This window comes from Misgurnus anguillicaudatus, chromosome 22 (assembly GCF_027580225.2).
Source record: "Misgurnus anguillicaudatus chromosome 22, ASM2758022v2, whole genome shotgun sequence".
Classification (NCBI taxonomy): domain Eukaryota; kingdom Metazoa; phylum Chordata; class Actinopteri; order Cypriniformes; family Cobitidae; genus Misgurnus; species Misgurnus anguillicaudatus.
The window spans coordinates 42,747,413-42,774,369 of NC_073358.2; the positions used below are offsets into that span (position 1 = coordinate 42,747,413).

At 37.0% G+C, this 26,957-nt stretch overlaps 1 protein-coding gene across 2 annotated transcripts in view; it reads right to left on the reverse strand.

The window, feature by feature from the left end:
* Nucleotides 1–26,957, reverse strand: part of acacb (acetyl-CoA carboxylase beta) — a 54,346-nt gene that overhangs the window by 10,964 nt on the left and 16,425 nt on the right. Inside the window, exons 14-47 of one of the 2 annotated variants that reach the window (XM_073860513.1) lie at nucleotides 26,748–26,898; nucleotides 26,495–26,598; nucleotides 26,307–26,388; nucleotides 26,068–26,213; nucleotides 24,360–24,510; nucleotides 24,147–24,281; nucleotides 23,658–23,804; nucleotides 23,365–23,553; nucleotides 23,028–23,128; nucleotides 22,827–22,915; nucleotides 21,095–21,219; nucleotides 20,876–20,989; nucleotides 20,099–20,212; nucleotides 19,201–19,290; nucleotides 19,003–19,121; nucleotides 18,582–18,623; nucleotides 15,747–15,770; nucleotides 14,659–14,796; nucleotides 14,199–14,298; nucleotides 12,600–12,707; nucleotides 12,470–12,526; nucleotides 12,342–12,383; nucleotides 12,035–12,250; nucleotides 11,405–11,563; nucleotides 9,210–9,410; nucleotides 8,946–9,101; nucleotides 8,743–8,865; nucleotides 8,370–8,639; nucleotides 8,181–8,278; nucleotides 4,173–4,293; nucleotides 3,652–3,762; nucleotides 3,383–3,526; nucleotides 2,934–3,054; nucleotides 105–201 (exon numbers count right to left, since the gene is read on the reverse strand). In XM_073860513.1, the coding sequence (XP_073716614.1) occupies nucleotides 105–201; nucleotides 2,934–3,054; nucleotides 3,383–3,526; nucleotides 3,652–3,762; nucleotides 4,173–4,293; nucleotides 8,181–8,278; nucleotides 8,370–8,639; nucleotides 8,743–8,865; nucleotides 8,946–9,101; nucleotides 9,210–9,410; nucleotides 11,405–11,563; nucleotides 12,035–12,250; nucleotides 12,342–12,383; nucleotides 12,470–12,526; nucleotides 12,600–12,707; nucleotides 14,199–14,298; nucleotides 14,659–14,796; nucleotides 15,747–15,770; nucleotides 18,582–18,623; nucleotides 19,003–19,121; nucleotides 19,201–19,290; nucleotides 20,099–20,212; nucleotides 20,876–20,989; nucleotides 21,095–21,219; nucleotides 22,827–22,915; nucleotides 23,028–23,128; nucleotides 23,365–23,553; nucleotides 23,658–23,804; nucleotides 24,147–24,281; nucleotides 24,360–24,510; nucleotides 26,068–26,213; nucleotides 26,307–26,388; nucleotides 26,495–26,598; nucleotides 26,748–26,898 (4,185 nt within the window). Of the gene's footprint in view, nucleotides 1–104; nucleotides 202–2,933; nucleotides 3,055–3,382; nucleotides 3,527–3,651; nucleotides 3,763–4,172; nucleotides 4,294–8,180; nucleotides 8,279–8,369; nucleotides 8,640–8,742; nucleotides 8,866–8,945; nucleotides 9,102–9,209; nucleotides 9,411–11,404; nucleotides 11,564–12,034; nucleotides 12,251–12,341; nucleotides 12,384–12,469; nucleotides 12,527–12,599; nucleotides 12,708–14,198; nucleotides 14,299–14,658; nucleotides 14,797–15,746; nucleotides 15,771–18,581; nucleotides 18,624–19,002; nucleotides 19,122–19,200; nucleotides 19,291–20,098; nucleotides 20,213–20,875; nucleotides 20,990–21,094; nucleotides 21,220–22,826; nucleotides 22,916–23,027; nucleotides 23,129–23,364; nucleotides 23,554–23,657; nucleotides 23,805–24,146; nucleotides 24,282–24,359; nucleotides 24,511–26,067; nucleotides 26,214–26,306; nucleotides 26,389–26,494; nucleotides 26,599–26,747; nucleotides 26,899–26,957 lie in introns of those variants that run through there. The other variant, XM_073860514.1, reaches the window with a different exon arrangement.

Genomic DNA, 26,957 nt, shown 5'->3' on the forward strand with positions numbered 1-26,957 from the left:
TGGACAGTATTCACAACCAGCTACTTCAAATCTCAAATGATTTGATTCGGACATACTGATGTGATGAGCCAAAATATCTTCAATGTGTTAATCAGTTAACTCACCTGGCTCGCCCCACGACCACAGTCTGAGCCCAGGTGGCCATCACTTCCATAAAAGTACCATTGTCAAAAAATCCACTCTGCCATGCTCCCTTCACAGCTACAGTATAAAGACAAATTCATAAACAAAGTGTAGAAGGTTGAGCGTGCATCAACCAGAACACCAATGCTGGTGTAAAAGGTACAATGCTTAACAAATTTTAATTTTAAGTAAAGCACCTGTGTATTTGTCTCAAAGGCAATTTGGCATTGAGAAGTGCTTTAACGTGGGTTCTGGACATGTCACAATTTTTTTAACAGGAGTGAGGGAGTCAAATTGAATTTGCGTTTTCATAACCAAATTTGAGTCGACACATTCAACTTCTTCCAGAAGTCAGAAATAAATCAAGTATTATATTCAACCATTAAAACCTGTTTTTCTGTTTAGGACTGCAAGTAAAAAAGTAAAATAAAGTACTTTACTATTTACAATTTTATGGTTTTCTTGTAAAATAGCATTTGAAAAATCATGGATAAAAACAAAATTTTATTGCATTAAATGCTATTGTGATTAAAGGGACACTCCACTTAAAAAAAAAAAAAAAAAAAAATATATATATATATATATATATATATATATATATATATTTAAGCAATATCGCTCGAGTAGGAGTGTGATATAGCTCTATATCATCACGGCTGTGATTAGGCCAGAGGCACGAGGCCGCAGGCCGAGTGCCGGAGGCAATCACAGCCGTGATGATATAGAGCTATATCACACGACTCCGAGAGCGATATTGCTTTTATACAACAGTTCGACGGCACACGTTTGAAAAACGAAAACTAGAAAACAACAACGGAGTTATTTTAAAAGCCTCTTTGTTTGAGAACTACTTCTTCCGCCACGGATTTGAGGGCGGCCAGAATGACAGGTAAAACTTTCGGCTGCTTTGAAGCTCATAACAACTCAATGGACGGAAAAGCCGTTACTTTATATTACCGTTTCTTGGTCACAAAGTGTAGTTTTAAGATTAGTTCAGTCGAGAATGTATCTGTATTATATTTAAATCTGCAGTCGATTAGTAAAGATAGCGCCTGTTTGAACGTTTGCTTAGTGAGATTCGGTACAAATGAGAACCAAAGCATGAGCGGACATCAGTGTTCACTCGCCCCGCTGACCACCGCCCTCTCTGGGCTACATCTCTGAAAGAGATACCCTGGCTCTCATGTTGGCCTTGTTTGTTTATGATCGTCAAAATGAGATCAAATCAGCAGTATTTGGTGTCATGATCAAACTTGTACTTGTTTTTTTATTCATATTTAGTGTCTTTTGTGTTGTTATTGTTTTGGCGCGAGGTAAAAGTTAATAAAACTATACTTGTGAAACGTTACTATTGCTTTCTCATTTATTCTTAACGCGATACGAGCACTTGATTATTATTATTAAACTTTGTTCTTGTCAGTACTATACAAAACGTTTTTTTATAAGTGTCAGAGAGATGTTTTTGCATGCTGCTTATAAATATACCAGTGGCGATATCTCATAATATGTTTTAATAGTCACGTCACGATAAAGTAAATGATCAATGTCCACATTTAAAAGCTGCGGGGCTTACCTGCAGTTCCACGGTGTTTTCGCGTTCTGATAAAAGATATAGCTCCAGAAAAAAACGAGTGTTTATATTCCTCTTTCCAAGTGTTAATAATCCACACGATGTGACAAGACATTTCTCCCATTAACTTTAACGTAACATCCAAGAGCGCTGATCTTTGACGGAATAATACTTCTGATTGGGGATTCACAGACTGATTTATGAGCTAGTAAACTAATGAGACACACACACGGAGAGTGATTCACACAGCGCGTCTGTGTTTTTCCATTCAGAGATGAGCCTGCTTAGGACCTCCATTCACTAGGTGGCGGAATAATACTAAAGGTGAAGCGGTTACAGTGCCGTTATCAGTACAATATCGTATAGCTCTTAGCCAATCAGATTCGAGAACCAGAAAGAACTGTTGTATAAATATATATATATATATAGTTTTCGAGCTCCCCTAGAGTTAAACATTTGATTTTTGCAGTTTCGGAATCCATTCAGCTGATCACCAAGTCTGGCGCTAGCACTTTTAGCATAGCTTAGCACAATTCATTGAATCTGATTAGACCATTAGCATCGCGCTAAAAAATAACCAAAGAGTTTCTATATTTTTTCCTATTTAAAACTTGACTCTTCTCTAGTTACATCGTGTACTAAGACCGACGGAAAAATAAAAGTTGTGATTTTCTAGGCAGATATGGCTAGGAACTATACTCTCATTCTTGCGTAATAATCCAGGACTTTGCTGCTGTAACATAGCTATTGCTATTAAAAGTTACTAAGGGGACTGTTTTTGGGCTCTGCGTAATATCATTGCGCCTCCTAATCAAGGCAAAACATTGATTATTACGTCAGTACACAATGTAACTACAAGAGTCACGTTTTAAATAGGAAAAAAATATAAAAACTTTTGGTTATTTTTGAGCCCAATGCTAATGGTCTAATCAGATTCAATGGATTATGCTAAGCTATGTTAAAAGTGGTACCGCCAGACCCGTAGATTGGCTGAATGGATTTCAAAATGGTAAAAATCAAATCAAACTCTAGGGGAGCTGGAAAATGAGCATATTTTCAAAAAAAGTGGAATGTCCCTTTAAGGTTTTACACATACTACAGGATTAACAATAACATAAAAAAGATTTTGGTGATCACCAGTCCTATTAGTTTAGGGCAGCTAAAGCACAAACCTTACATTGGGTGATGGTCTTAATAAATGTGTAAAGACATGTATTTAACAGAATAACCATTTTCTTACTGGGATGGGGTCGACCACAGAGCAGCCAGCGGGGGTCATAGGGTGCTTTGGTGGGGAGAAAATCTATCTCTCTGTCTACTGGATCAGTCGGAGGCATGATTGGGACGGGACTTTGATTGTTCTGAAAGAAAAACGCAAATATTAGCCTTCGGGTTAATTGGACTAAAAACATATACTATGACAGATATTTGTCACAATTACATCTACATTAGATTTATCCAAAGCGACTTTATCCTAACTACATGCTATGCCCCTTTTTCATGTTCATAATGGACTGAAAAAGTGCCTATTGCTAGAATCATATAGCATCGCGTCTGGTTATGACATGATGTTACAGTACATTCAAGCTATACATTTTTTAGTTATTCCTGGAAAGACTTCTGTAAAGTACGGTCACAAAACATCAAAATTAGATAAAAGGCGTGTTTAAGAAACTAATAATAGTCAACCTTTGGCATATAAGATAGCCACTGTAGGATTGTGAGCACCCCTTCAAAATCATCTGGCACAGTGGTGTGTGTCACTCCATTATTGTGCATGATCTGTACACCTCCAAGCTGGTTATTAGAGGTGTAAACCTCACGACCCAACACCTGCAAAACAAAATAAATTTATTCAGAATTCAAAGATTTATGTATCTTCAAAAAAAGATGAAGTTTGTTTGAAGTGTGAGGTATAACTGAAGGTGTAAAATGGAAAACAGGTTGTAATTCCACACCTTGTTTAGCGCTCCTGCCCCGGTCAGGATGATGTGAGAATTTTCAACTTGAATCACTCTCTGTCCGAGACGCAACAGATACGCCCCGATTCCTATGGCACGACATGTCACCTAGAAGAACAGCAATAGTAGAAAGTAAATTATCGAAAACATTTACATTTATGCTTTTATTGAAATCAACTTACAGTGAAAATTTGATGAAAATCTATCATGTGACACTACATATATTTGCGCTAAACCTATTATTTTATTATTTTTTTGTGACATTTGAAATTTTTTATTGAAAGTAAGCATTTCCATCATCTATATATGTAAACCTTTTGATGCGTGAATCCTTTTTTCGCAGATAAAGCCTTGGATGGAAACATAGCTATAGACAATGATCAGATGATCAGTGTTTCCCATACATTCATTTATGTAACCCTGCATTCATTATTTGTTATTTCTGAGCACATCTACCTTAGCGTCATGTGTATTTTTTTTAAAACTGTCAAACAATATCATGATCAGAATGGTCTCACCATGCTGATTGTGATGACTTCTTTATAAGCTTGAGACGTTTCTCCAGCAATGGTGCCTGAACCCCTCAGATTCTCTACGCCAAGCCCTTCTTCCTTCCCTATGATGTCTGTGATGATGTACCTGAGGGATTCATAAAAATACAGTTTATTTAAACATTAATATTATTAGGATCTTATCTCTTTCCTCACCATTGACGCGTTATCTCATCAAATATAAGAGAAAACATTTCCCGGCAAATGACCATTATTCACCAGGTGGCGCTCTTACCCAACTTATAAAACACTGAAGTATCCACTCAGGCCAACAACAGTAAATACTCTGTGTATGTTTTGATCATCGCCCCCTTATCTGATCTCTAACAAAAGTCATGTAGTATGTGTTAAGCTTTGTTTATACTCGCGCTTTGGTCCGCAACGCAAGCCTCCGTGGATCGCGCTCGCTCGCTGTTGCACTATTATTTGAACCACCAGGGGGCGACGCGACCAAAATCAAATTAAAAAACAAACACAAAGAAGAGAATAGAAGTCGTTGTCCGCTGGAACAACCCTGGTGCTTGTAACATCAAAGCTTGATATATAAATATTAGAACATCAATAAAACAACAATCTCTTAAATATGTCTTTATTAAACATTATCATTTCATTAAAGTTTTTACTAAACAAACAGTACAGACATCTTAAGGTTTGTATTTTATTCCTCGTCCAGTGGTTCATTCAATACAAATATAAGCCAAACATTCTGAATCATGTAAAAGAATTCGTGTTTTAAACTGCAAAGTTTCCATACTTTACTACCAGACTGTCAGAAAAATATATACATTGTTTTGCTTGGATTGATCAAAGAGAAACGTCACAGGCTTGCCTGCTCGAACAGAATCGCCTCGAGTTCGGTCATTTTCGGATGCGGAGCCGCACGCACAGTTACAAAAAATGCCGTGCACACCTCCACGCGAAATGGCGTCTCGCGCACCCAACGCGCACTACCGCCCACTCCGCGTTGACGTCATTTTTGCCGCGCGCACCAACGCGCCGGTGCGGACGTGGTGAGTATTAACATAGCTAAAGACCTTAATCACAGTAGTATTTCTAATGCTAAAATACTTTTTTTTTCGAATTAATATTTTACAAAAAAGGCATACAATAATAAATAGTAAAGCACTCTATTATTTTTATTCCGATGCCCAGTAGTTATTTTCTTGCAGTTCTTAACTCTTTCCCCGCCATTGACGATTTATCTAGTCATTTAATAGAAAACACTTCCCTGCGAAATGACGCATCCCTGACAAGTTTTTATGGTAATCTATTTTCCGCTATTATCCACTAGGTGGGGCAATTACCCAACCTTTAAAAAACTAAAGCATCAACTAATTTAACTTTTTCACCGCCATTAACAGTTTAACTCGTCAATTAAGAGAAAACCCTTTCCTGCCAATCCGTATTTCTGCTCTTACCCAACTTATAAAACCCGGAAGTATTCCCTTAGGGCAGTAATTCTCAAAGTGTGGTCCGCGGACCACTGGTGGTCCGCCAAACCCCCCCAGTGGTCCTAAACTAGGCAAGAGTTTATACAATCGTCACTGATTTAAGTAGATTTATAATGCACTTGCGAAACAGTGATATCAGTTCTTGCATTTCTGTTATAATAACATAAAAATGGATCGGTTGACTAAACCAAAGAGGAGTCAAAATAAAAGATCAAGCATCAACTGAAAGCAGCTAAAATCCACAGATCTATTAGTTTTGTAATGTACTAGTTTTTGTTTCATGTGTAAAATCTCTATAATTTCAGTGATTTTGGACATTAAGGGGAACATTTTTTCAGTATTTTATTGTTACCATAGTTACAACCATAGACTTTATATACCCACCACCTCAGTTTTAGTATGTTTATTTGCATTTTTTTTCACATGTGCAGTTTGTTGTTCATATTAAGGTGCAACTCATTTCACATTTACTTTTTCAAATGAAATAAAATTCATATAATAATTTCTGAACATAGCATTGCATTTGTTTTTTAAAAATTTGTTTTTGACTTGAAACAGTTGCATATTAAACTTAAACTTAGCTTATCCTTCCTATTTTGTTGTTTTTTGGGGGAGTGTTAGAGTGAGATTCTGTTAGGTGGTCCTCAGAAAAAAATTGGAAGATAAAGTGGTCCTTGGGCTGAAAAAGTTTGAGAAACACTGCCTTAGGGCATACAGTTTAAACTGCGTGTATGTTTTGAGGGTCTGGGGGCGTATTACAGAAACTTTCTATCTTAGGTCTTAGCTTAAGATATGATGTGTTAAGATTTTTCACAAATTCATATTACAGAAGCAAATCTTAAATTGATTTAGGATTCTCATCTTATCTCACCAAATCTTATCTCATCTCTAGTTAGGAAATCCCAAATCCCTTAATCATGTTCGGCTATCAACTGTCATGTCTGTTACCAAGCAACCAGCAATGCGTGAGCTGCGGCTACAGTAAACAAAAGAATTGTCCTTTTAATTTTAATGGGCCAGAAAAATACATTTTATTAAAGTCATAGTAATCATAGTCTGTGTTTTTTGTATTAGTGTTTTAGCACATCATCTATCAGTTACCATTCAATTTAAACATTAAGCAAATGTGACTTACAAAAATTAAAAAAAATTATTCTTCCTAAGTGCTAGGATACTACTGTACATTTCAACATTTGATAGAGACATGACAAGAAATAGATGCTGAGTCAAGTGTGTGTACTGTATTCACTATAATCCCATCAAGTGTTCACGGATAAGATAACTTAACTGTTTTTTAAAAATGAGGGATGACAGAAATTGAAAGATCGCTCCACTAGTGAGAAACATTGTGATTATGTGAATGTGTGAAGGTAAAAAAATATTCAAAGAGTAAACAAACATTTATGTTTTTCATCCTCCACTTTGTTAAAAATGTAATGTCATTCCCCCGCAGCTCTATCATAATGTGATTGTTTCAGCTGGCTCTCATTAAAGTTTTAAGTTAGGACACCTGTGAGGTTACCCTAAAGTTAAGACCGTTTTTAGGATGTTTTGTCAAGTTAGGATGCTTCTGTAATACCACTTTCCTATCTGCAGTTAAGATAATGCATTTAGGAACATCATTCTGTAATAGCTTTTGTCTTAAATGAGGTCCTAACTGAAATTACCATGGTTACCAAACAGTTAAGATAAGATTTTAAAGTTAGGACTTTTCTGTAATACGCCCCCTGATCTCTAACAAAAGTCCTTTACAAAAATGCAATTATTTCAGTTTTTTGTTCAAAATTTGGTATTTTTGAAGAAACCTATCCATATTTAAGAGGTCACAAAAAGAGAACAAATGAAGATAGGATGAAAATATGTTGGCAAGTTCCGTCGTTCAGCATAGTTCAACGATTCCAATGTTTCCCGAAACCATCGTTGCAGCGGACATTTGCAAACTGCATCGCAAACTTGTGTGGCTGTAACTACAGATGTCGAGCTGTGGTTAGAAGCATAGTTCCTTGTTATTATGACATGTAGACTAGCATTGATCATGCTTTTGAAAAAAATATACAAGCAACACTAAATATAAACAAATTTCATTTTACGTCTTTTAGTTTGTAAACTAAAAAGTGAGCATGCGTGCAACCCTGCAGGTGTTAAGACCCTGGAGAATCCTTGGGAAGAGTGAGTAAGAGGCAACTTGCGCATGAATTAAATAACTTGAATATAAACACCATAGAACAAATCACGATAAAAAAATCTCTCTTCCGATGCAATGTACATTATTTACAGCAGTAATCTGACATTAAATTGATTTGAACAGGTTAATTAGTACTCCACCTCCTACGTGAACCATGTTGTTACCATGGTTACTTTCAGAAAACCCTCTTGACAAGGTAGTTTCTCCAACTATGCATCGTACTATGGTGGTTCAGCAGCGAATTATGTCATTGTCTGACAACTTGTTTTAAAAACGCTGGCAAAGAAAGAGTTAAGAGGTCTCTGTACCAAGGAAATAGTTCAATCATCACTAACTGACCTGGACTCTCCGTTCTCTTCTTCATGGCGACAGTGAACAGAGTTTGTGGAACTGATGAGAGCGTAATCCTGAGGGGTCAGATAGAGGTACTTGAAGCCCTGCAGAGGTAAAACAGCACGATGGAGTCAGACCCAAGTTTGTAAAAGACTGCTCAAGGCGCAGCTGTTGGATTCAAGAAGCATTCGTTACCTTATAGGGGTCATCGGGGTCAATCCATGCCACCTGAAACATGTGGCGGATCTCCTCCGCCAGTCCAATTCGAGCTCCGCTATTGGCTGAAATGTAGATGCGTGGAATGCCTTCTTCTCTGGCCAGTTCAGATGCCTGTAAAAACAGCTGATCCTCCTGGGGCCCAAATGAGCCAATCATATGAGTAATATCATTACAGATAACAATGATATCACGGCCCTCTGGGTATTCCGGAGTCTTCATCTTCATCCGGAAGGCCACCATTCCAACCTGGAAAGGGAGGACGAAAATGGCTTACATAAAGCTTGTATGATTGATGAATAACTGCAAAATGGTTTAAAATACACCATCTCTGCAAAGGCATATAGCACACCTCATTGTCTCCCGGGAGTCTGTTCATCTGCACAAGTCTGCCTTGAGAATCCAGCACCAGCTCATTACACATCAACACATCTTTAGGGTAGCTGTCTCCTGGTCCCCAAAGCTTAAACAAAGCCTGACGGCAGAAGACAGAATTAAGCCAACGGGTTCCTGAGTTGGTAAAAAACAAATTCATCATAATATTCAATTTCTTACCTGCCTGAACATCTCAGGGAAGTCGTAGACATACGTGGTGCCAAGGCTCTGAGCCTGAAAGCGTTTGGCCTGCAGCAGATCTTTAGTGACATAAGGTGTGTTGATTAACATGCCATTCATTGGACCTTGTTTTTCTCCGTATGACTGGAACATGATCTGCAGAACAGCAAAGATATTTTCGTTCTTTGCAAGAAGTAAAACACAGCAGTGCAAAGATTCATTTAGTGGGCACATCTCATGACCGGTTTCTTGGTCATGCGGTACCTGTCCGGTGGTGGGGTCAGTTTCCTCCTTGTACAGGCTGATGTCCAAATAATAACCAGACTCATTGGTGAGGAAGAGGCGGATGGGAATGGCGTTCCCGGTGGTTGTGAGGCGGATGTTGATTTTCAGTTCGGCCTGGAGCACGCGCAACTTCCACAGACGACTGCCGTACCGCATCACCATAGAGCGGACAGACTCTTCAATCTACAGGGTTATAGATGAACTTCATGAGTAGCATGTATAACATGTGTTAGCCTTAAAGGTTGTGTGTGTACATCTAGTGGTGATATTGTGAATTGCAACCAACAGCTAACCCCTCAATTTTATAACGCATATGGTAGCTGCCACAGAACAATATTTGAAAAATGCAAGAAAAGTGGGCAGACCCCAACGGAGATAGAGGTGACGAACTGAGCTCGTACAAAGGGTGTGGTGAGCTTGAACCTGCTTTTGTAGGGTCGTACCGCTTACGTCATGCGGCGCCGCAACATCCAATAAGAAAATTCAACTGCAGTAGCCACCGTTCAACCTGAAGGCGGCAGCACTCAGACGTTTTTACCCCATATATTGTAGGTGTATCGCCAACGATTTCCTGATACGATACGTTTCTCGGTACAAGGTCGCGGTACGATGTGCATCACGATACAAGACTGTTTTGAATTAAGTAATAATAATTATTATTATCTGTTTTTTTGTACATTGAATAAGCAGTGTTGTAACAGTGGTGTTTTTGCCATTCATTTATTAGCTTTTGGGGTAACTCGTAGAAATACTTAAAATCTCAGACTTAGTACTTAACTTATGTTTTTTCAAAGCAGTTTTACAAAGATAGTGCCTTACTCTAGGCATTTATATTTGTCTCTCATTTAATTATTCTATATCTATGAATATATGTATAAACATGCAGTCGAACTTAATACTATTTAATATAAATCAGATTAATGTGACAGTTATAGTTTGAAGTAGCTCTGTATCTCTTCTCTAGACATACACTTTTCACATGCATCTCCTTGTCGTGTTTCTTCTCAAATGCGTTAGAACTGTTTTATAAGAGAGTGGCTAATAAAGCCTTTTGCAGTAGTATAGGCTAAGATATCTGTGCTTTTATACTGAAATCTTTGATTTTAAATACGCACGTGCGTGTGTGAGAGAGAGAGCGAGAGCGAGTACGCATCGCACAAGTTGTTCAGACGTGTGCGTCCGCGCGACGGACACGGAAAGTGAAAGTATACCCCGTTAGCTTTCACTCTAGGTACTCTGCGGGTCACATGTGTCCTTTCCATATGGATCACGAATTAACAGCGATTCGTCACGTTACTTTCAAAAGTGCATCCGAATCGATACGGAAGGTGTTGTATTGATGTGCACATCATCAGGTGTCCATGACGATGTATCGATATTTTGAAGCATTGAAACACTTTATACCGAAATGTCACAAAAGTTACTCAAACCAATGAACAGCACTAAAGCCCCATTCTTACAAATCATTAACTAAAAAAAGTTAGTTTAGGGTTTAGTTACTCTTTAAGGATGCTCCAAAACATTGACAAAATTTAAATTTAGAAGATATATAGGTTAGAGCATCCCAGTTGAAATGTCCAATCTCTCACCTCAGTCCATTCCAGTAAATCACACATTACATTTGCATGTTAACGATGAGCTGCTAAGAAAAGTTTGTGTTTTTGTGCTAATTATGGCAAAAACTAGGTTACTGGATATTTCAATGTTCATTTTTATACAGATTACGTAAAAATAGTTTAAAATTAGTTTACGATTCACATGCTAGCCGCCATCTTGTCTATGATGTCATATGTCAAGTCTCACTGATGTCAAGGTTGTTCGATCTGCCCAGAGTTTAAAGGACGCATATATTGCTTTGTTTGCCAGATGTTTACTTCCGGGTTTGAGGTGGGGAATATCCAGTACCCGAGTTGTTTGGAACGCAGCATTAGCACTCTAAGCTTACAGTCTCTTGCTTCTCCATTATGAATCAATTATTTTTCATGTCTTTTTGCACTTCAGATTTCATCAGGCAATAGTGTTTAGTTTACCTCACAGCATGGAATCTATATTAAAAGGGGGCCACTTAATGTCCCACCATATTCTCCTGTTTCAGTGGAATTTACATTTCAATGCACTTCTGTGGGTCTTTTAAAAAGCAAATCTAGGCTATAACATTGTGTATTAAAGGAACTAATCTTGGAAGGGTCCATGATAACCGTTGGCACAAAGTTGAGGAAGATGTGGTTGCAGTCGGTATGGGTGGGTGTGTTACTGAAAGCCACCTCCAGTTCATCCATAGCCTCTAGCAGCAGTCTCTCTCCTTCATTCTGCAGATACTCAAATGAAGCTTCCTACAAAGAAAGAGAAAAATGGTTTAAGTTATGTATAAGCACAAACAGATTTGTAAATGTATTTAAAATCCATTAAAACACAAAACAATCACTTAGTTCCAATTCGCATACTATCCATCCGATCTGAATACCTGTTATAAAATAAGTATCCTTTCAGTACATGAATGGTCTACTATTTCCAGTGAAGATTCAAAGTGCAGATCCATGTACACTTCATGTAAACTCATTTCAAGAGGGAGGAGTTTAGTGATGCTACACTGAATTTATGAATTAAATACTGTAAAAATAAATTAAATGATATAGTGAACATTACATAAGAATATGTATAATATGTCATTTCACGTTAGCTCGTCCCAGTACTTGCATACTTTTTTTGCTATGCACACAAAAGTATATACTCCCCCACTACAAAAGCAGTACATACCTACTTTTAGGGCATAGTATAGATAGATAAACTGGAATGCTGGTTACCTTGGTGATGAGGTCAGAGTGACGGATGATGGCTCTGATAAAGAAACGATAGTCTGTGACCTCGGCCCCTTCCTCCACACGGGCAGCACCCAGGTACAGCTGCATCCTGTGGTGGGCACAGGGCACGGCCGTCAGGTCGAAGTTACGCAGACGATTCAACTCAAGCTGGAAAGCCAGAGCTGGCTCAAGATTACGATAGATTCGGTCTTCTTGAAACTACAGAGAGATGTTAGAGAAAAGGGTAATGTATATCTGTCAGTAGGTACACAATAAGATTTTTTAACAATCATTTAAAAGCATCCCTTACTTCATCTCTGGCCCTAAAGGTGAAGTATTTCGGGAACTCTCGCTGAGTGGGAAAACAAACAATGAGAATTTTTATCTCTGATTTGTGAACTGACCAACGGCCGCACATATTTGTCTATTTGTATTCACCTTTTGTGCAACTAAAAATGTGACTCTTCTGATCCCGTACTCATGCAGCAGATCTCTCTGAAAACCAAAGGGAGTTAGTGGACCCACACAAACAGCTACAAGTACAGCAACATTGTGTTTATAATCTTACTTTAGACTGAGCAAAGGCTGTGAAAGCTGAAACTAGAGCGTCATCATCTTCAGTGTCCGCTTGTTTGATGGATACCATTATGATGTGAATGGGGTTTTCTTTCAAGTTCTGATAAAAAGAGACACAACATAAGCATTAATCTTAATAACAGTGTGACTACAATGTAAACTACAACAGATAAACTCTTTCCCCGCTAGCTTTTTTTTTTAAGTTGCCAGCCAGTGCCTGCATTTTTAATGATTTTCACAAAAGTTTAATGCCACAAAAGTAAATATTCTTCTTTAAATATATAAAAAATAAAATATATTAATTGAAAGAATTAATCCTATCTTCATAAGCCCTCTTTCTATCACTTCTCAAGCATGGGTAGGTTTCTTAAAAAATAAAAGATTTGGTAACACTTTAGTATGTGGAACACTTATTGATTATAAACTATGATTTTTGCCTCAGTAAACTCCCAATTTACTGCTTATTAATAGCTAATAAGGTAGTTCCCACACCTTAGTTAACTTCAAATTCAAAGACCTTTCAAGGACTTTCCAGGTGCAAGACCCTCAAATTTAAGAACTAAATGTGGGGACACATTTCAAGTGACCGCAAGGTTACATCATGTTACCTTTTAAGATACATTGTTACAGTTCCCTTTCGAGGGAACTCGTGCTGCGTCACTGCGGTGACACTTTCGGGACGCTTCCAGGGGTAAGTGCGTCTATATGTGTATATCAAATTCAACCAATGGTGAGGCTTAATGACAAAGACAGGGTGATGTGGGAGCCAGGAAGTATATTGCTATCTGAAATACAGGGAAGCAGGAAGTATGGCAAGGGAGTATACGCAGCGTTCTTCCCAACTATGCAAAAAAGCATTTTGGTATGAATCAACTTTCGTATACAGAAGATATAAACATTTAAAGTGAACAGTTCAGCACGTGTGCTTAAAAAGTCTAGAATTTTTATGATATTATCCTACACTACACAGGGAATAATATGAATTATTTCCAAAAAACTTCATGCATAAAATAGATTCAAGCACTTTCAATGACCTGTATCTATGTATGTATATTTTCAAAAACTTCCCAGGGCCTTGAATTTTTACCCCAGATTCACAAAAAATTTCAAAGACCCGTGGGAACCCTGATATTGTAGCGGTTAGGTTTAGGTATTGGACTGGGTTAAGGGATACAATATGGTAATGCAGAACAATGCATTAATAAGTCCTTTATAAGCACTAATAAACAGCCAAGATGTAAGCTAATAAAAAACTAGTTAAAAGTGAGAATTGGTCCCTATACTAAAGTGTTAACCATAATTTTAAACAGAAAGCTGAGATAATTGCATTTTTGAGATCAGTTTTATAACGATGAGCAAAACATAGACAAAGTATTTACTGCTTTTGGATCCGTAAATGCTATACTGTTTTATAAGGTGGGTAAGAGCGCACCCTAGTGCATAATATTGATAATATGAATTGCTGTAAAAACTTGTCGTTGGCTGGAAAGTGTTTTCTCTTAATTGACGCGTTAACTCGTCAATGACGGGGAAAAGAGTTAAAATGTGATGATAAAAGAAAGGATTTCAATATAAAGAACCGGTGTCTCACCTTACAGTTATCCTCATCACAGAAATTGGCAAATGTTTCTGAGAACAGAGAACTCTCACACAGCGGATCAGCAAAGCGAAAAATCACCTCATCAAAACATCTACAATACAATTTACCATATATCAGATATCAAACTTTAAAATACTTTAAATTATATACTCTGAAAACAAGACTTTCTATTGGTTTTTTTCATAAAAACTAGAAATGTGACCCTGTCTGTGAAATCCAGGCTGAAGTCTCTTAATCTAATTATGAAATTAGGAGCATCAAAGTTTTTTTCAATCTTTGACATGACCTTACTCAGCGTCAATATATTAAAGATATTAAGGTTATATTTTCACAGAATGTTCTTTACATCATGTAGGGTGAATTTATGTGGAAAAACAGCAAATAAAATAAATTCAAGATATCATTTAGCTGGGATTTTACAGACTGTATTACAAGAAGGGAGGGACTCCACCTTTTGAAGTGCTCAAAGCTATGAAAGGCGACCATGGCTCCCATCCTCTGACAGGGAGGTGACAGCGCCCCCTCCATAAAGAGATCACTGCCCTGTCGCCGCATTGACTCCCCCGAACCACTCACGGGAACTGAAACTCTGAGAGGAGAAGAGGATGCACATACAGTATATGTGTTTATGTGTTTGTGAGTGAGAGCGCAAGCAGGCAAAAGGAGAGAATTATGGGTATCAATTATGTACATCAATAGTATTGCTCGTGCCGACACAAAAAGCACTAGAACTGACAAATATTCTCTATGCTGTAGTCCCTTTTATAGTCCCTTTTCAAAGTCTGTGTAAAGGCATTTCAAAGAATTGTTTGTCTGCATTATAAATGTTAGAAATGTATTGCTGAAACACTGAAGCCACCAAGCATGGTCCCGCCTCCAACAGAATCGAGAGCATCCATTCAGGTTGTAGTGTTATTTTAAAAGTTAAGAGAGACGGTTTTAGCACCAACGCACCCAGCGCTTGAAAGCGGAGAATCCTGTCAATTTTTCCAATATTTAAATAGCTTATTTTATTTACTTGACGGTTTTTGTCATTCAAACTTGGCTGTGTTTTTTCCTGTGGTGTGACAAACTGAGAACACATTTAATATCAGACTTTGCACAGACTTTAAACAAATATGGCAATAACAGAAAATGCAGTTCATCTAAAATCTGACAGACAAGCATGATATGGACTGACAAACAGAAATCGTGCTTTTCGCTCTTTGGTTATTTATTATTGTTTGGAATTTTTAAGTCAAAAATTGACAAATTATTTAAACAATTAATCCAATTGAAAATAATTAAGATTTCAATTTAAATTTCTATGCCCACTCAAATACACATACATTGTATTTATGCATTTATACAATGGGAATCGAAACAACACCCCCTGCTAACCCAATGCTTTACTAGTTGAGCAACAGAAACAGACGGCGGACAAAGGCATTTCATATTTTAGGCATTAAATGGATGCATTCAGCATGCAATGCTGCATACATAATATGCAGTATTGTACACACAGAGCCAACTGGTTGGCAGAGAGGACTGTTACTCTACCTGTTCAAAGTAAGACTGCTCCCTCTGAAATGAGAGCAGGGGAATGTTAGCAAGGGTTTGTGATCCACTGTGTTGTAACTATTACTATGATTACATACAACAGGGAACATGGCCTATTGACACAAAATTTCCACCAGATGTGCCCATCAAGCCAAATATTGAATTCATACAAAGAAATCAGTACATTTAAGTATACAAGTTGAGTCATAATATATAAAGTGAAATGACACAGGGAATTGAATAGAGTATTGAACACACTTTATTTAATACTTTACAGAAAAATATTTGTTGGTTATAACAGCTTCAAGACGCCTCTTGCATGGAGAGACCAGTTATTTGCATGGCTCAGGAGTGATTCTGGCCCATTCTTCCACACAAATAGTCTCTAAATCTTAAAGGTTCATTGGGCCTCTTTTATGAACTTTGATCTCCAGTTCTCTCCATAGATTTCCTATGGGATTTAGGTCAGGTGATTGACTGGGCCATTCAAGGAACTTCATTCATTTCTTTCTTTGAAACTACTTCATTGTTTCCTTGGCCTTGTGTTTGTCTACCCTCTTTTCATTTTCAGCTTTCTATAGATGGCAGTAGATTTTTATCCAGAATGCCCCGGTATATTTCTCTTCAATAATATGAAGAGTGCCAGTACCCCTTGCTGAAAAGCAGCCCCAAACCATGATGCTTTCACTCCCAAACTTAACTGTTGGTATGGTGGTCTTGGGGTGGTGGGCAGTGCCGTTTCTTGTCCAAACATGGTGTGTAGAATGACTGCCAAACGTTCAATTTTGCTTTCATCCGACCATACTATAGTCTTCCAATAATCCACAGGCTTCTCCAAATGCTCTTTCGCAAGCTTTAACCGAGCCTCAACATGCTTTTTGTTCAGCAATGTAGTCTTGCGTGGTAAGTGTGCATGGATGCCATGGCAGTTCAGTGCATTGCTTATAGTTTTCTTTGAAACAACAGTACCTGCTGATGCAAGGTCTTCCTGAAGTTCTGCCCGAGTGGGTCTTGGCTCTTGGAGAACTCTCCTGATTATTCTTTGGACTGCTCGGAAAGGGATCTTACGCCGAGCACCTGATCGGGGCCGATTTATGGTGAAGTGATGCTCTTTCCATTTCCGGAAAATGGTCCCCACAGTTTCTATGCCATTTTGCACCTTGTTCTCTTCATGTGTTCAATACTTATTCCCTTTGCCATTTCACTTCACCTATTATGACTCAACTTGTATACTTAAATGTTCAGATTTTTTAATGAATTCAATATTTGGCTTGATGGCTACATCTGGTGGACATTTTGTGTCAATAGCCCATTTAGAAATCTCCTTACTGATAAAAATACTGATGTGTCAAATACTTATTTTCCCTGCTGTAAGCTAAATATTTCTTACTAGAAGTAGTTTTGCTCTTTTAAAAGCTATAAGGGATAGTTCACCCAAAAATGAAAATTCTGTCATCATTTACCCACTTTCAATGTTGTTACAAACCTGTATAAATTACTTTGTTCTGCTGAACACAAAGAAAGATATTTATGATCAAGTATGAAACAGCAGCAACGCTGAATTCCATAGTAGGAAAACAAAATACTATGGAAGTCAATGGTGCTCAAAAACGGTTTAGTTAAAACATCGCTCAAAATACCTTCATCTTCAGCAGAACAAAGAAACTGATATGGTGGTTCGTAACAACATGAGGGTAAGCAAATAACGACAGAACTTACCATTTTGGGCGAGCTATCACTTTCAAACATCTTGGTTTGTTTATAAACTGTCATGCAATTATCAGCAGGTTGAAAAAGCAACAGAAAACAAACTATATGAGAAGTGATTAATAAGCAAGTATAACTGTACCTGTTGACAAGATTGTAAATAAAGTGTTATTGTGATTTTGAATGATTAACCAATCTGCTTTGACTTCTCTTAGTTGAAATAATAAACAACATTTATAGTCAACAGCATTCAAAACTCTTACATTTCATAATGTGACATTTCAAAGTAAAATATGAAAAACAACAGATAGGAACAGATTTCTCCATCCTGTAGATACAGTGTTTAAAAAGGTATGCAAAAGGTAGGCTTGGTCACTATGATTTCATTTTACTTAATCATAACATTATTAAACCGAAACTAAATAATGACATTTACTTTGATGCATTTTGCAGATGCCTTCATCCAAAGTGACTTACATTGCATTACAAGGTACACATTATTATTAGTAGGCGTGCCCCAGGAATCAACCCCAAGAACTTTTGTGACACCATGCTCTACCAAATTAGCTACAGGAACCCCAAAAAATAAATCAATTGTAAATGTAAACATGTAATTCTTTTTGTATTTAAAAATGCTTTATACTCAAAGCAAGTTGATTGATCAATTAAATCACCCATGTGTGATGTATTGTGCTGTACTGCAATCTACCTAAAGCTAGAAGTATAGTTCCGTGTTTATATATATGTGAGGGTACGTGCACCACCAAATTTTTGTAACCATGCATAGGTCGTGCAAGCTCATATAGGAGATATATTGCATTTTCTAGCAATGTGCATGCGTCAAACGTCTGTGTACATGTAAAAGTCCAACAAACCACGCTTCGCAAAGCCGTAACAAACAACCCTGCGAAGCAAAGTTCATTTAACTCGTACATGTACACAGACGTTCGACGTTAGCGTACACGTAAACAAAAACAAACTATACTCCGGGCTTAACTCTGATTATAGCTTAGCACAAGAAACCCAAACCAGGTTTCATCTAAAGTTAGGAATGTGGTATAGCTAGTGTTTTGGTCACTATGTTATGAGTTACATTAGAGAGATACTGAGAAATGGAGGCAGTATTACGTGGGTTTGGGCTTGGACTGGCTTGGCGTCACGTATGTCTCTCTTGTAGATAAGAAACATATAAAAGATAGCATTAAAATAGAAGACAATGTGCTACAAAATGTCTTACAATGTAGTCTTAGTTTGTGTTTATATGTTAAACAAAATGTTTATTATTTCTTAACGCCATTCCACCATCTATGACTATATTTATGGCGAGAAGCGGTTAATCTATAGACTGTTAATAGACAATGTAGTTGGGGATTAATTGGGGACAATCTAGTTGGGGACAATTTGGCATCTCCATTTCACCTAACCTGCACTGTGGGAGGAAACCGGTGTACTCAAAGTATACATTTATATTATATCTTGTATAATACCATGTATATAATGAAGTGACCATGGTACATGAAACCATTCTGGTAGAAAGATGCCACTTTACCTGTTGGGATGTGATGATGGTAACATAAACTGAAAGTCCACCGCACACGTGCCATCCTGCAGCTGATGATGCTGTAGGCTGTTCAGCTCGTACGCTATGTAACCTCTTCGTACATACACCTAAGAAATTAAGCACACTTCACACGACGTCCTGACCGCATACCACTGACAGCTGGGATTGTTTTTGAGATCTACTGACCTCTAAAGCAGCCATGCAAACCACCCGGTTGTTGTGGTAGAAGAAACTGGGCAAGACGTCAAAGATGGAGGTCTCGGACAGGATGAGTTTCTGCAGATACAGGATTTCTGATTGTCAGACTTGTAAAAGTGTTTTAGGGTCAATGACGTGACATTAATTATTTTGTGTCCATAATAGTTTAATTAAATGTAAAAGGTTAAAATTTCTAAATAAATTTGCAGATTACTTGCATACATTTTCTTATTTGAGGACCAAGTCTAAAATTTCTGGTTTTATTTCATTTTGAAAGAATATTTGGGGGATAATTGCAAAAATGTCAATGCGGTGTAACCGGTCTGCGTCAATTGGTGTAACTAGTATTTTTTAAAATACTAAAATATAAATATATTCATAAAAAATGTGGAATAAAATATAATCATCTAGTTTAGTGTAATATGATTTTTTTACATACATTTTTACATCATTTGTCAAAAATTATTTAAAAAACACAGCTGTTTTCAGCATATGTCAGGACAAATATTATAAAAATGCATTAAAATTTACATTTAGAAAAACGAATAAAATTACATTTTAAAATGATTAAAATGATTTTTTTTATGATTACGTTTACATGCCATCAAGGTGGATAAAATATTTAATATTTCTCGTTCTTCAGCGCAATTGGCGTTTACACCATATGACATTTTCAGGTCCATTCAGTCTTAACTTTCATAAAAATGGTGCAAATGTCATTTTTTATTGCATAAAATTAACATAAATACAGTATGTGCATTGAAATAAACCTGATGCGTGCTTTTAAAAAATTTTTTTTTTTAGATTTTTGAATTTCTCATCTTGCCGAACCGTTTTTGTCAATGACCTTTTAAACAATAAGGGAAAACAACGTGCAATGCTTTACCTTGAGGTTCTCAGGACAAAACTGATGTCCATACATATCAATAGCAGACAAAAAAATGGATTCCACCTGGTTGTGTCGTAGTTCATATGAGGGCAAATGAGAGGCGATCAAAACCTAAGGAGAGATGTTAGCATTAAACATCTATATATTACATTTGTTTACATTTACATTTCATGCAGTTGGCAGATGCAAAGCAAAGCGACTTAAAATGCATTACAACATATATTTTTTTAAATCAGTATGTGTGTTCAATAGTATCAAACCATGACCTTTACTATCTTACTATGACCTTTTGCTCTGCAAATGCAATACTCATATAGTTCGTGAAACGGTATACTGTAGGAGAGATAAACATTTGAAAGACGATCAACGATTAGAAAGAATGTTTGTTATATGATGTTTAGTATTTAAACATATTTTAATAAGTTAAAATTAATTGTACAAATTTAACGGAGTAACATGTTGCATACCGTTGACCGCATCAGTGTAGCAAATATCACATTTGGCTTATATATCATCTTAGAGATTTCAACTATATTTTTGCACTAATTGAACTTTGTTTACAATTTTGAAAGTTTGATCAAAAAGCTGATCAAGTGCATTGCGGGATACAAAAATATTGTACAAAGTGTGTCCTGCTATATACCAAACTTAAGTATACACAATTTTAAAAGTAATTCATGTATACTGCCAAAACAGCGCAGTACTAATCTATTCTGAACCACACCAGAAATGTAGCAATTTAATAGGTTATGATCCCTAAGGTTCAGTCCACACCTGTCTGGCTCGGAGGGCAACTTTAGAGTTCTCCATTTTACCGAGTTGTGTGAGCTCATTTAAAATCACCATGAGCTCATCAGCAAGGGTCGGGTCCCGTCCACACAGCTGATCCTGAAACATAAGATTTTTGACACATTACTTCTACGTCCTGGGTCTCTCCATACTTCCAGTTCCTATTTTTCGATCACAGTACAATCGAGTTGTTAAGCATCTTACTATCAGCATGATGACAAGAACGTTCTTCTTGGACACCTGAGCGTGTGAGAAGATGCACTCCAGTACTGGAGTCATATCGGGCTTATATTTCTCTCTGAGGTTGATCACACATTTATCATAATGTGCTGATGGAAGAGAGAGAGAGATAACATGCATTTCGTTATTAAAATATACATTTTCTTTGTTTTTTCTTATTTATTTGTCCAGATTATCAAGTATTAAAGATTCTTGAAGAAAACAGTAGTAAACTTAAATTAAATAGCAGTAAGACACAAATGTGACCCTGGACCACAAAACCAGTCATAAGTCACATGGGTATATTTGTAGCAATAGCCAGCAATACATTGTATGTGTCAAAATTATTGATTTTCAAAAATCATTAGGATATTAAGTAAAGATCATGTTCCATGAAGATATTTTGTATAGACCGTTTCATCAGGCGCACGTGCGGTGACGCGATAAGCGTCTGGTCCAAGCTTTATTTTCGGTTTCTGTTTGTTTAATGGTCTGACTAGTCTACCCAGTCTCCTGAGGATGCATATAAATAGCACGAAGTGTAAAACTCGTGCAATACATACGCCAAATTCCACTTTGGCGTGCATAATGATACGCAAGTCCTTCCCATTCACTTAAACGGTGCATCTTTTTTTGTCGTTTTATTTATTGGTTTCTCAATTTTTTCTGTTTTTTTAAACCATTTTCGCTTGGGTTTAGGGTTAAATTTTAGATTTGCTTAATGAGGTTATTTAATATACAGGTTTCTCCATGTTTTTGTCCATATTTAAGCCATGGTCGCTTGGAGTTGGGGTTAGAGTTGGGGTTTGGGTTAGGATGTCATTTTTATATAACAAAAAGTTGTTCTAACCCTAAACCCAAGCGAAAATGGTAAAAAAATTGCAAAAAATTGAGAAACCAATAAATAAAACGACAAAAAAAGATGCACCGTTTAAGTGAATGGGAAGGACTTGCGTATCATTATGCACGCCAAAGTGGAATTTGGTGTATGTATTGCACGAGTTTTACACTTCGTGCTATTTATACGCATCCTCAGGAGACTGGGCTCGACTAGTTGCTGAAACTGAACTCTTAAACAAATACCTCATTGAAAATAACAAATGTTTTGTGTTCCTTTGTAATCTATGTGTTGTTTATTTTGCTTGTTATATAAATAAACTACTTTAAAAGGACTTTGTTGTCTTTATTCTTCCCGGAGTTTACCGGAAGTTACGTGATGACCACGAAAGCCGCTTGTTTATGTTGTTACTGCTGAAACGGTCAAAAATGTTTTTATCATTAGTAAGCTAATATGTGTTGCTAAAAACTTAATTTAGACAACTTTATGGGCGATTTTATAATTTTTTTGCACCATCAGATTCCAGATTTTAAAATAGTTGTAACTCGACCAAATATTGTCCTATCGTAACAAACCACACATTAAAGCAACACTAAAGTCTTTTTAATTTTCCGTCAATCTTAGTACACGATGTAACTACAGAAGAGTCAAGTTTTAAATAGGAAAAATATTGAAACTCTTTGGTTATTTTTTAGCGCGATGCTAAATGGTCTAATCAGATTCATTGGATTATGCCAAGCCATGCCAAAAGTGGCACCGCCAGACCCGGAGATCAGCCGAAAGGACTCCAAAACAGCAAAAATCAAATGTTTAACTCCAGGGGAGCTGGAAAATGAACATATTTAAAAAAGGAGTTACAATGGTAGATCTGTCATTTACCTTGCTGAAATTGTGTCTCCACCTGCAGGTAGCGTCTCAGCAGATCCAGCACTACGAATTTCATGTAACCTCTAATCCCACTACGGTACCTTTACAACAAACAAGACGATATTGACATTTTCTGGTAAACAAAGCATGATACTTTATGCTAAGATCTATCGGATAATCAGCCTGAGCTCTTAAAAATCTGGCATTTCTCACCTCTGCACCAGTTGCACAATACTTTGTGTGTTCATGAAGAAAACCTCACGGTCGGCTTTTCTCTGAAGAGTGGCTGCATGGCTGTCTAAGATATTTGCTATCTGGAGAAAAATATTGATGTAACTGGAAAAATCACTTGCAAATTATTTTGAGCAAAAAGCTGAGATTATTACATTTTTGTAAAGGACTTTATTAGAGATCAGATTCAGAACGATAACTCGTCAATGGCAGGGAACGAGGTAATAAGGTAATACATGTTTGTATGTATTAAGGTTTTGATAATCTAAGTTGGGAATTAATGCATGTATCCAGATACGCATATTAATTTGTCACTCACCCTTTGGCTGGGAAACTGACAGAGCACAGATGTAATGTTACTGGCGTACTGTGCCATGACCTTTCGAATTGCCTTCTCTACAGTAATCGGTATGCGGCCTGCCACGCTGGTCATGATCTCCTGTAGTTCAAGAAGAGGCAAAGATGGATCCCTGAGGGTCTTCATCAGCGTGTCGACCCAATTTTTTAGCTGTAAAGAGGTAGGGACGGTTAAGTCTTCTACACTAAATGCAAAAATATGCTTTGATACTGATTTAAGATTTTTCAAAAAGACGTCTCAATCACTGTTCTCACTTTTTCACTGAAGTACGGCTCTGGCAGACAGTATCCATCCATAATCTTCATCAGGATCTCCAGAACATTATGGAATACCTGGTGAAGCTTCTCACCCACAATAGGTAAAGGCTCCTGGGAAGGTAATGCCTCTGTGTTTGGTTTCACCTGAGAAAGACATAACACTTCATATAACATGTTGCTGCACGAAGAAGAGCAAAACGTATTTGGTCACTTAAACATGTACTGTATAAATGCTATGCAATTATTTTTTCCAGTTATTTTAAAGCAGCTGGTACCAAGTTTGGTTTAAATGGATGTATGAAGTTCATACAGGTGCCCTTAAAGATGAATCACATTTAGGGTGTTAACACATGTAACATATAGCGGCGGTTTCCCGGACTTGGCTTATCCTAATCCCAGACTAAAATGCATTAAGAGTTAACATCTGCCTAAGAGACGGAAACAAAACAGTCATCATGTGCCGTGTCACGTGAGGAGCTGAATCACCTGCAGAATACAGCTGGGGTCATCCAGGTCCATGTGGGCCACCACACAGCCGGGCTCTAACACTGTTCCAGGTCTCTTTATAAAGTGCACGCAACCAGACTGCTTGACGTGCAGGGTCATAACCATCTTCATAACCTATTAAAGAAAAAAAATGCCTTTTAAATCTGCCTCTATCTACCAATGTGTACAAAAACACACATTGCTTTTTATTACCTCAATCTCTGCATAAGGCTGCCCAGCCAAAACATGAGACCCATCAGCGACCACATACTGCAACAGCTTGCCAGCAGAGGGCGATCTGAGCACCGTCGGGTCTCTCTCCTTCTCAAACACGCATGTTTTGTTGCCCACTGTGACACGGTAGCTAAACATCCCAAGACAGAATATCAAGAAGCGGTTAGCAAACAAAACATAAAGTAAATATATATATATTTAGTATTTAAAGCACCCCCCCATAAATATACTAGAGCTTTCCATGACTAGACAATGTAAATTTGTTACAAAATAACCCAAAAATAAGAAATATCTTGAATTTTAGTTGTTCTTTCTTATTAAAACCCTTCTTTGTCCTATTTTTAATAACTTAAAGCCATCTTGAGGCCCCCTTGGAAATCTGTTGAGGCCCCCCGGTTAAGAAACACTGTTATATCAAGCATTTGGCAAATTGGCAGACTTAAAGTGCATTCATATATTGCGTTCGACATTTAATCAGTAAAATGTGAGACTTTAGCAAACATTACATGACACTACATGACTTGGGTGATTCTCACGAAAACTTGGTTTTAAAAATGTCAAGCATGAAAATGTAAAAATTGCTTAAATTTTTTTTTTTCCCACCAGACATTGAAAAACAAAGTCTGGAGTAAATGGGAACATTAATTTAAAAACTTTTACTTATCATTTAACACTTTTTGTAACATAATTTAAAAAATTAGTCCTAAAAAATCTCATTACCGCAACAGTCAGAAAACATCAACACGGACATATTTTCAAAATGACATGACAAACCTGAAAGAACATAATTTGGAGATTCTGCACATGCATTTAAAATCAAAGTATTATGCTTCTATTAATTAAATTAACATTTAATAAGCATCTGTTGCGGTAATGATAATCAAAATGTCGTGTAAGCATTCTGACAAGACAATATTTCAAATTAACTGTAAAAAAATTATTTTACCTGGTAGCCATCTTGAAGTAACTGGTCCATGTGCTTGGTCACTCAAAATCAAACTTTATTAAAATTCTGTATGTGTGCTTAAACTGTTCTCAAAAAGTGTTGCGGAGGATGAGAACATCAGGCATGGACACATATTTTTCCTAATTTTCTTTATTATTATTATTATACATGAATATTCAGTAAATATTTTTTCTGTCGTCTAAAGTAGTCTAGCAAAACATCCATTTATTTTTTTTCTTAATATTTTTGTGTTAATTTGATTAAATTACAACATAACGCATGTTCAAACACAGCCGGACACATTGCGGTAATGAGAATTTCAGCAGAAAATGAGATAAAATTTCCAATTATAAATTCTTATGTTGAAATCACACATTGCGCATGGTAGAACACAGTATTGTGTTAATTCTGATGCTTTTTAATGTTACTATATTACACATATTAAAGCTAAAATCATTAGTGCCGTGGTGTTTCAATGGTTTTGTGAGAATCACCCACTTACTTTACTACTCAAGCTTTGCACTACTGTTTTTAATGCACTGTTTATATATTTGTATACTTGTAATATATATGTTCTTTCTATTCAGTTTTATTCTTATTTCAAAGTAAGCTAATTTCACTATGCAGGAAACTGCATATGATAATAAAAGCTTTGTTTCCTTGTAATGATTGTTCCCTGAAAATCAAACCTATGACCTTTGTGCTGCTACTGCAATGATCTCCACGTATAACTCCTCTAACCTGTCTATTTCCTCCTTCATGTAGGTTGTGTAACTGCTGCCACCGTATGAAAGGAGAAGACCACCATCACTGAGTCTGTGGACGTCAACCTCGATATCTGAACCGTTCATAATGATGACATACGTGGTGGGCGACTGGCGGGCCACCTATAGCGCACAAACACACATACATTCTGTCATATGCACGAGTAAATGACCTCTATTAGGACAAAGATGAGAACATTTCGTGTGTTACAGTACCTTGAGACAGTATTTGACTCTGTCATAGATCAGATCAACATTCACTGTGTTGACCAGACTCACAGCAGGTAACACCTGACCCCTTAATACATTGACAGGTGAATTAAAATACAGAATGCTGCATTCTTATTACGTCATATCATCTTATCACGCTCTCAATGGTTTCTGTTAATGAGTAGTAAAGATACCTTTCCAGTGAATGCAGAAAGTCAGACATGCTCTCTCTGAAACTAGCATCGGCGACATGGAGAGCTCCACAGACCACACCTAACATGGTGTCTGGTCTCTCAGCCTATATGCATTTAAACAAAATTGAACGTGTGTCATTATACTTTCATACTACATTTGGCTCTACGCTTTTATTAGAAGCTTGCAGTGCATTCAAGGTACATTACTAGTGCATAAGCTACATGTAGACTATTTCTAAGGATTGTGTACTACCTTAACTTTTTCTGTAATGAGGTGATCCAGCCAACCAGTATCGATGTCATTATTACGAAAGCTCTCGGTTTCCAGTAGTTTTATAAGATACTCCACTGTGGTTCGGAAGTCTCCCCTTATAGACAGCTCTTTCATGGCCACAACCATATTCCTGCAAGACATCATGACCATTTACTTTTTTTTTCAAGAAGATAAAACATTTAAAGCCAC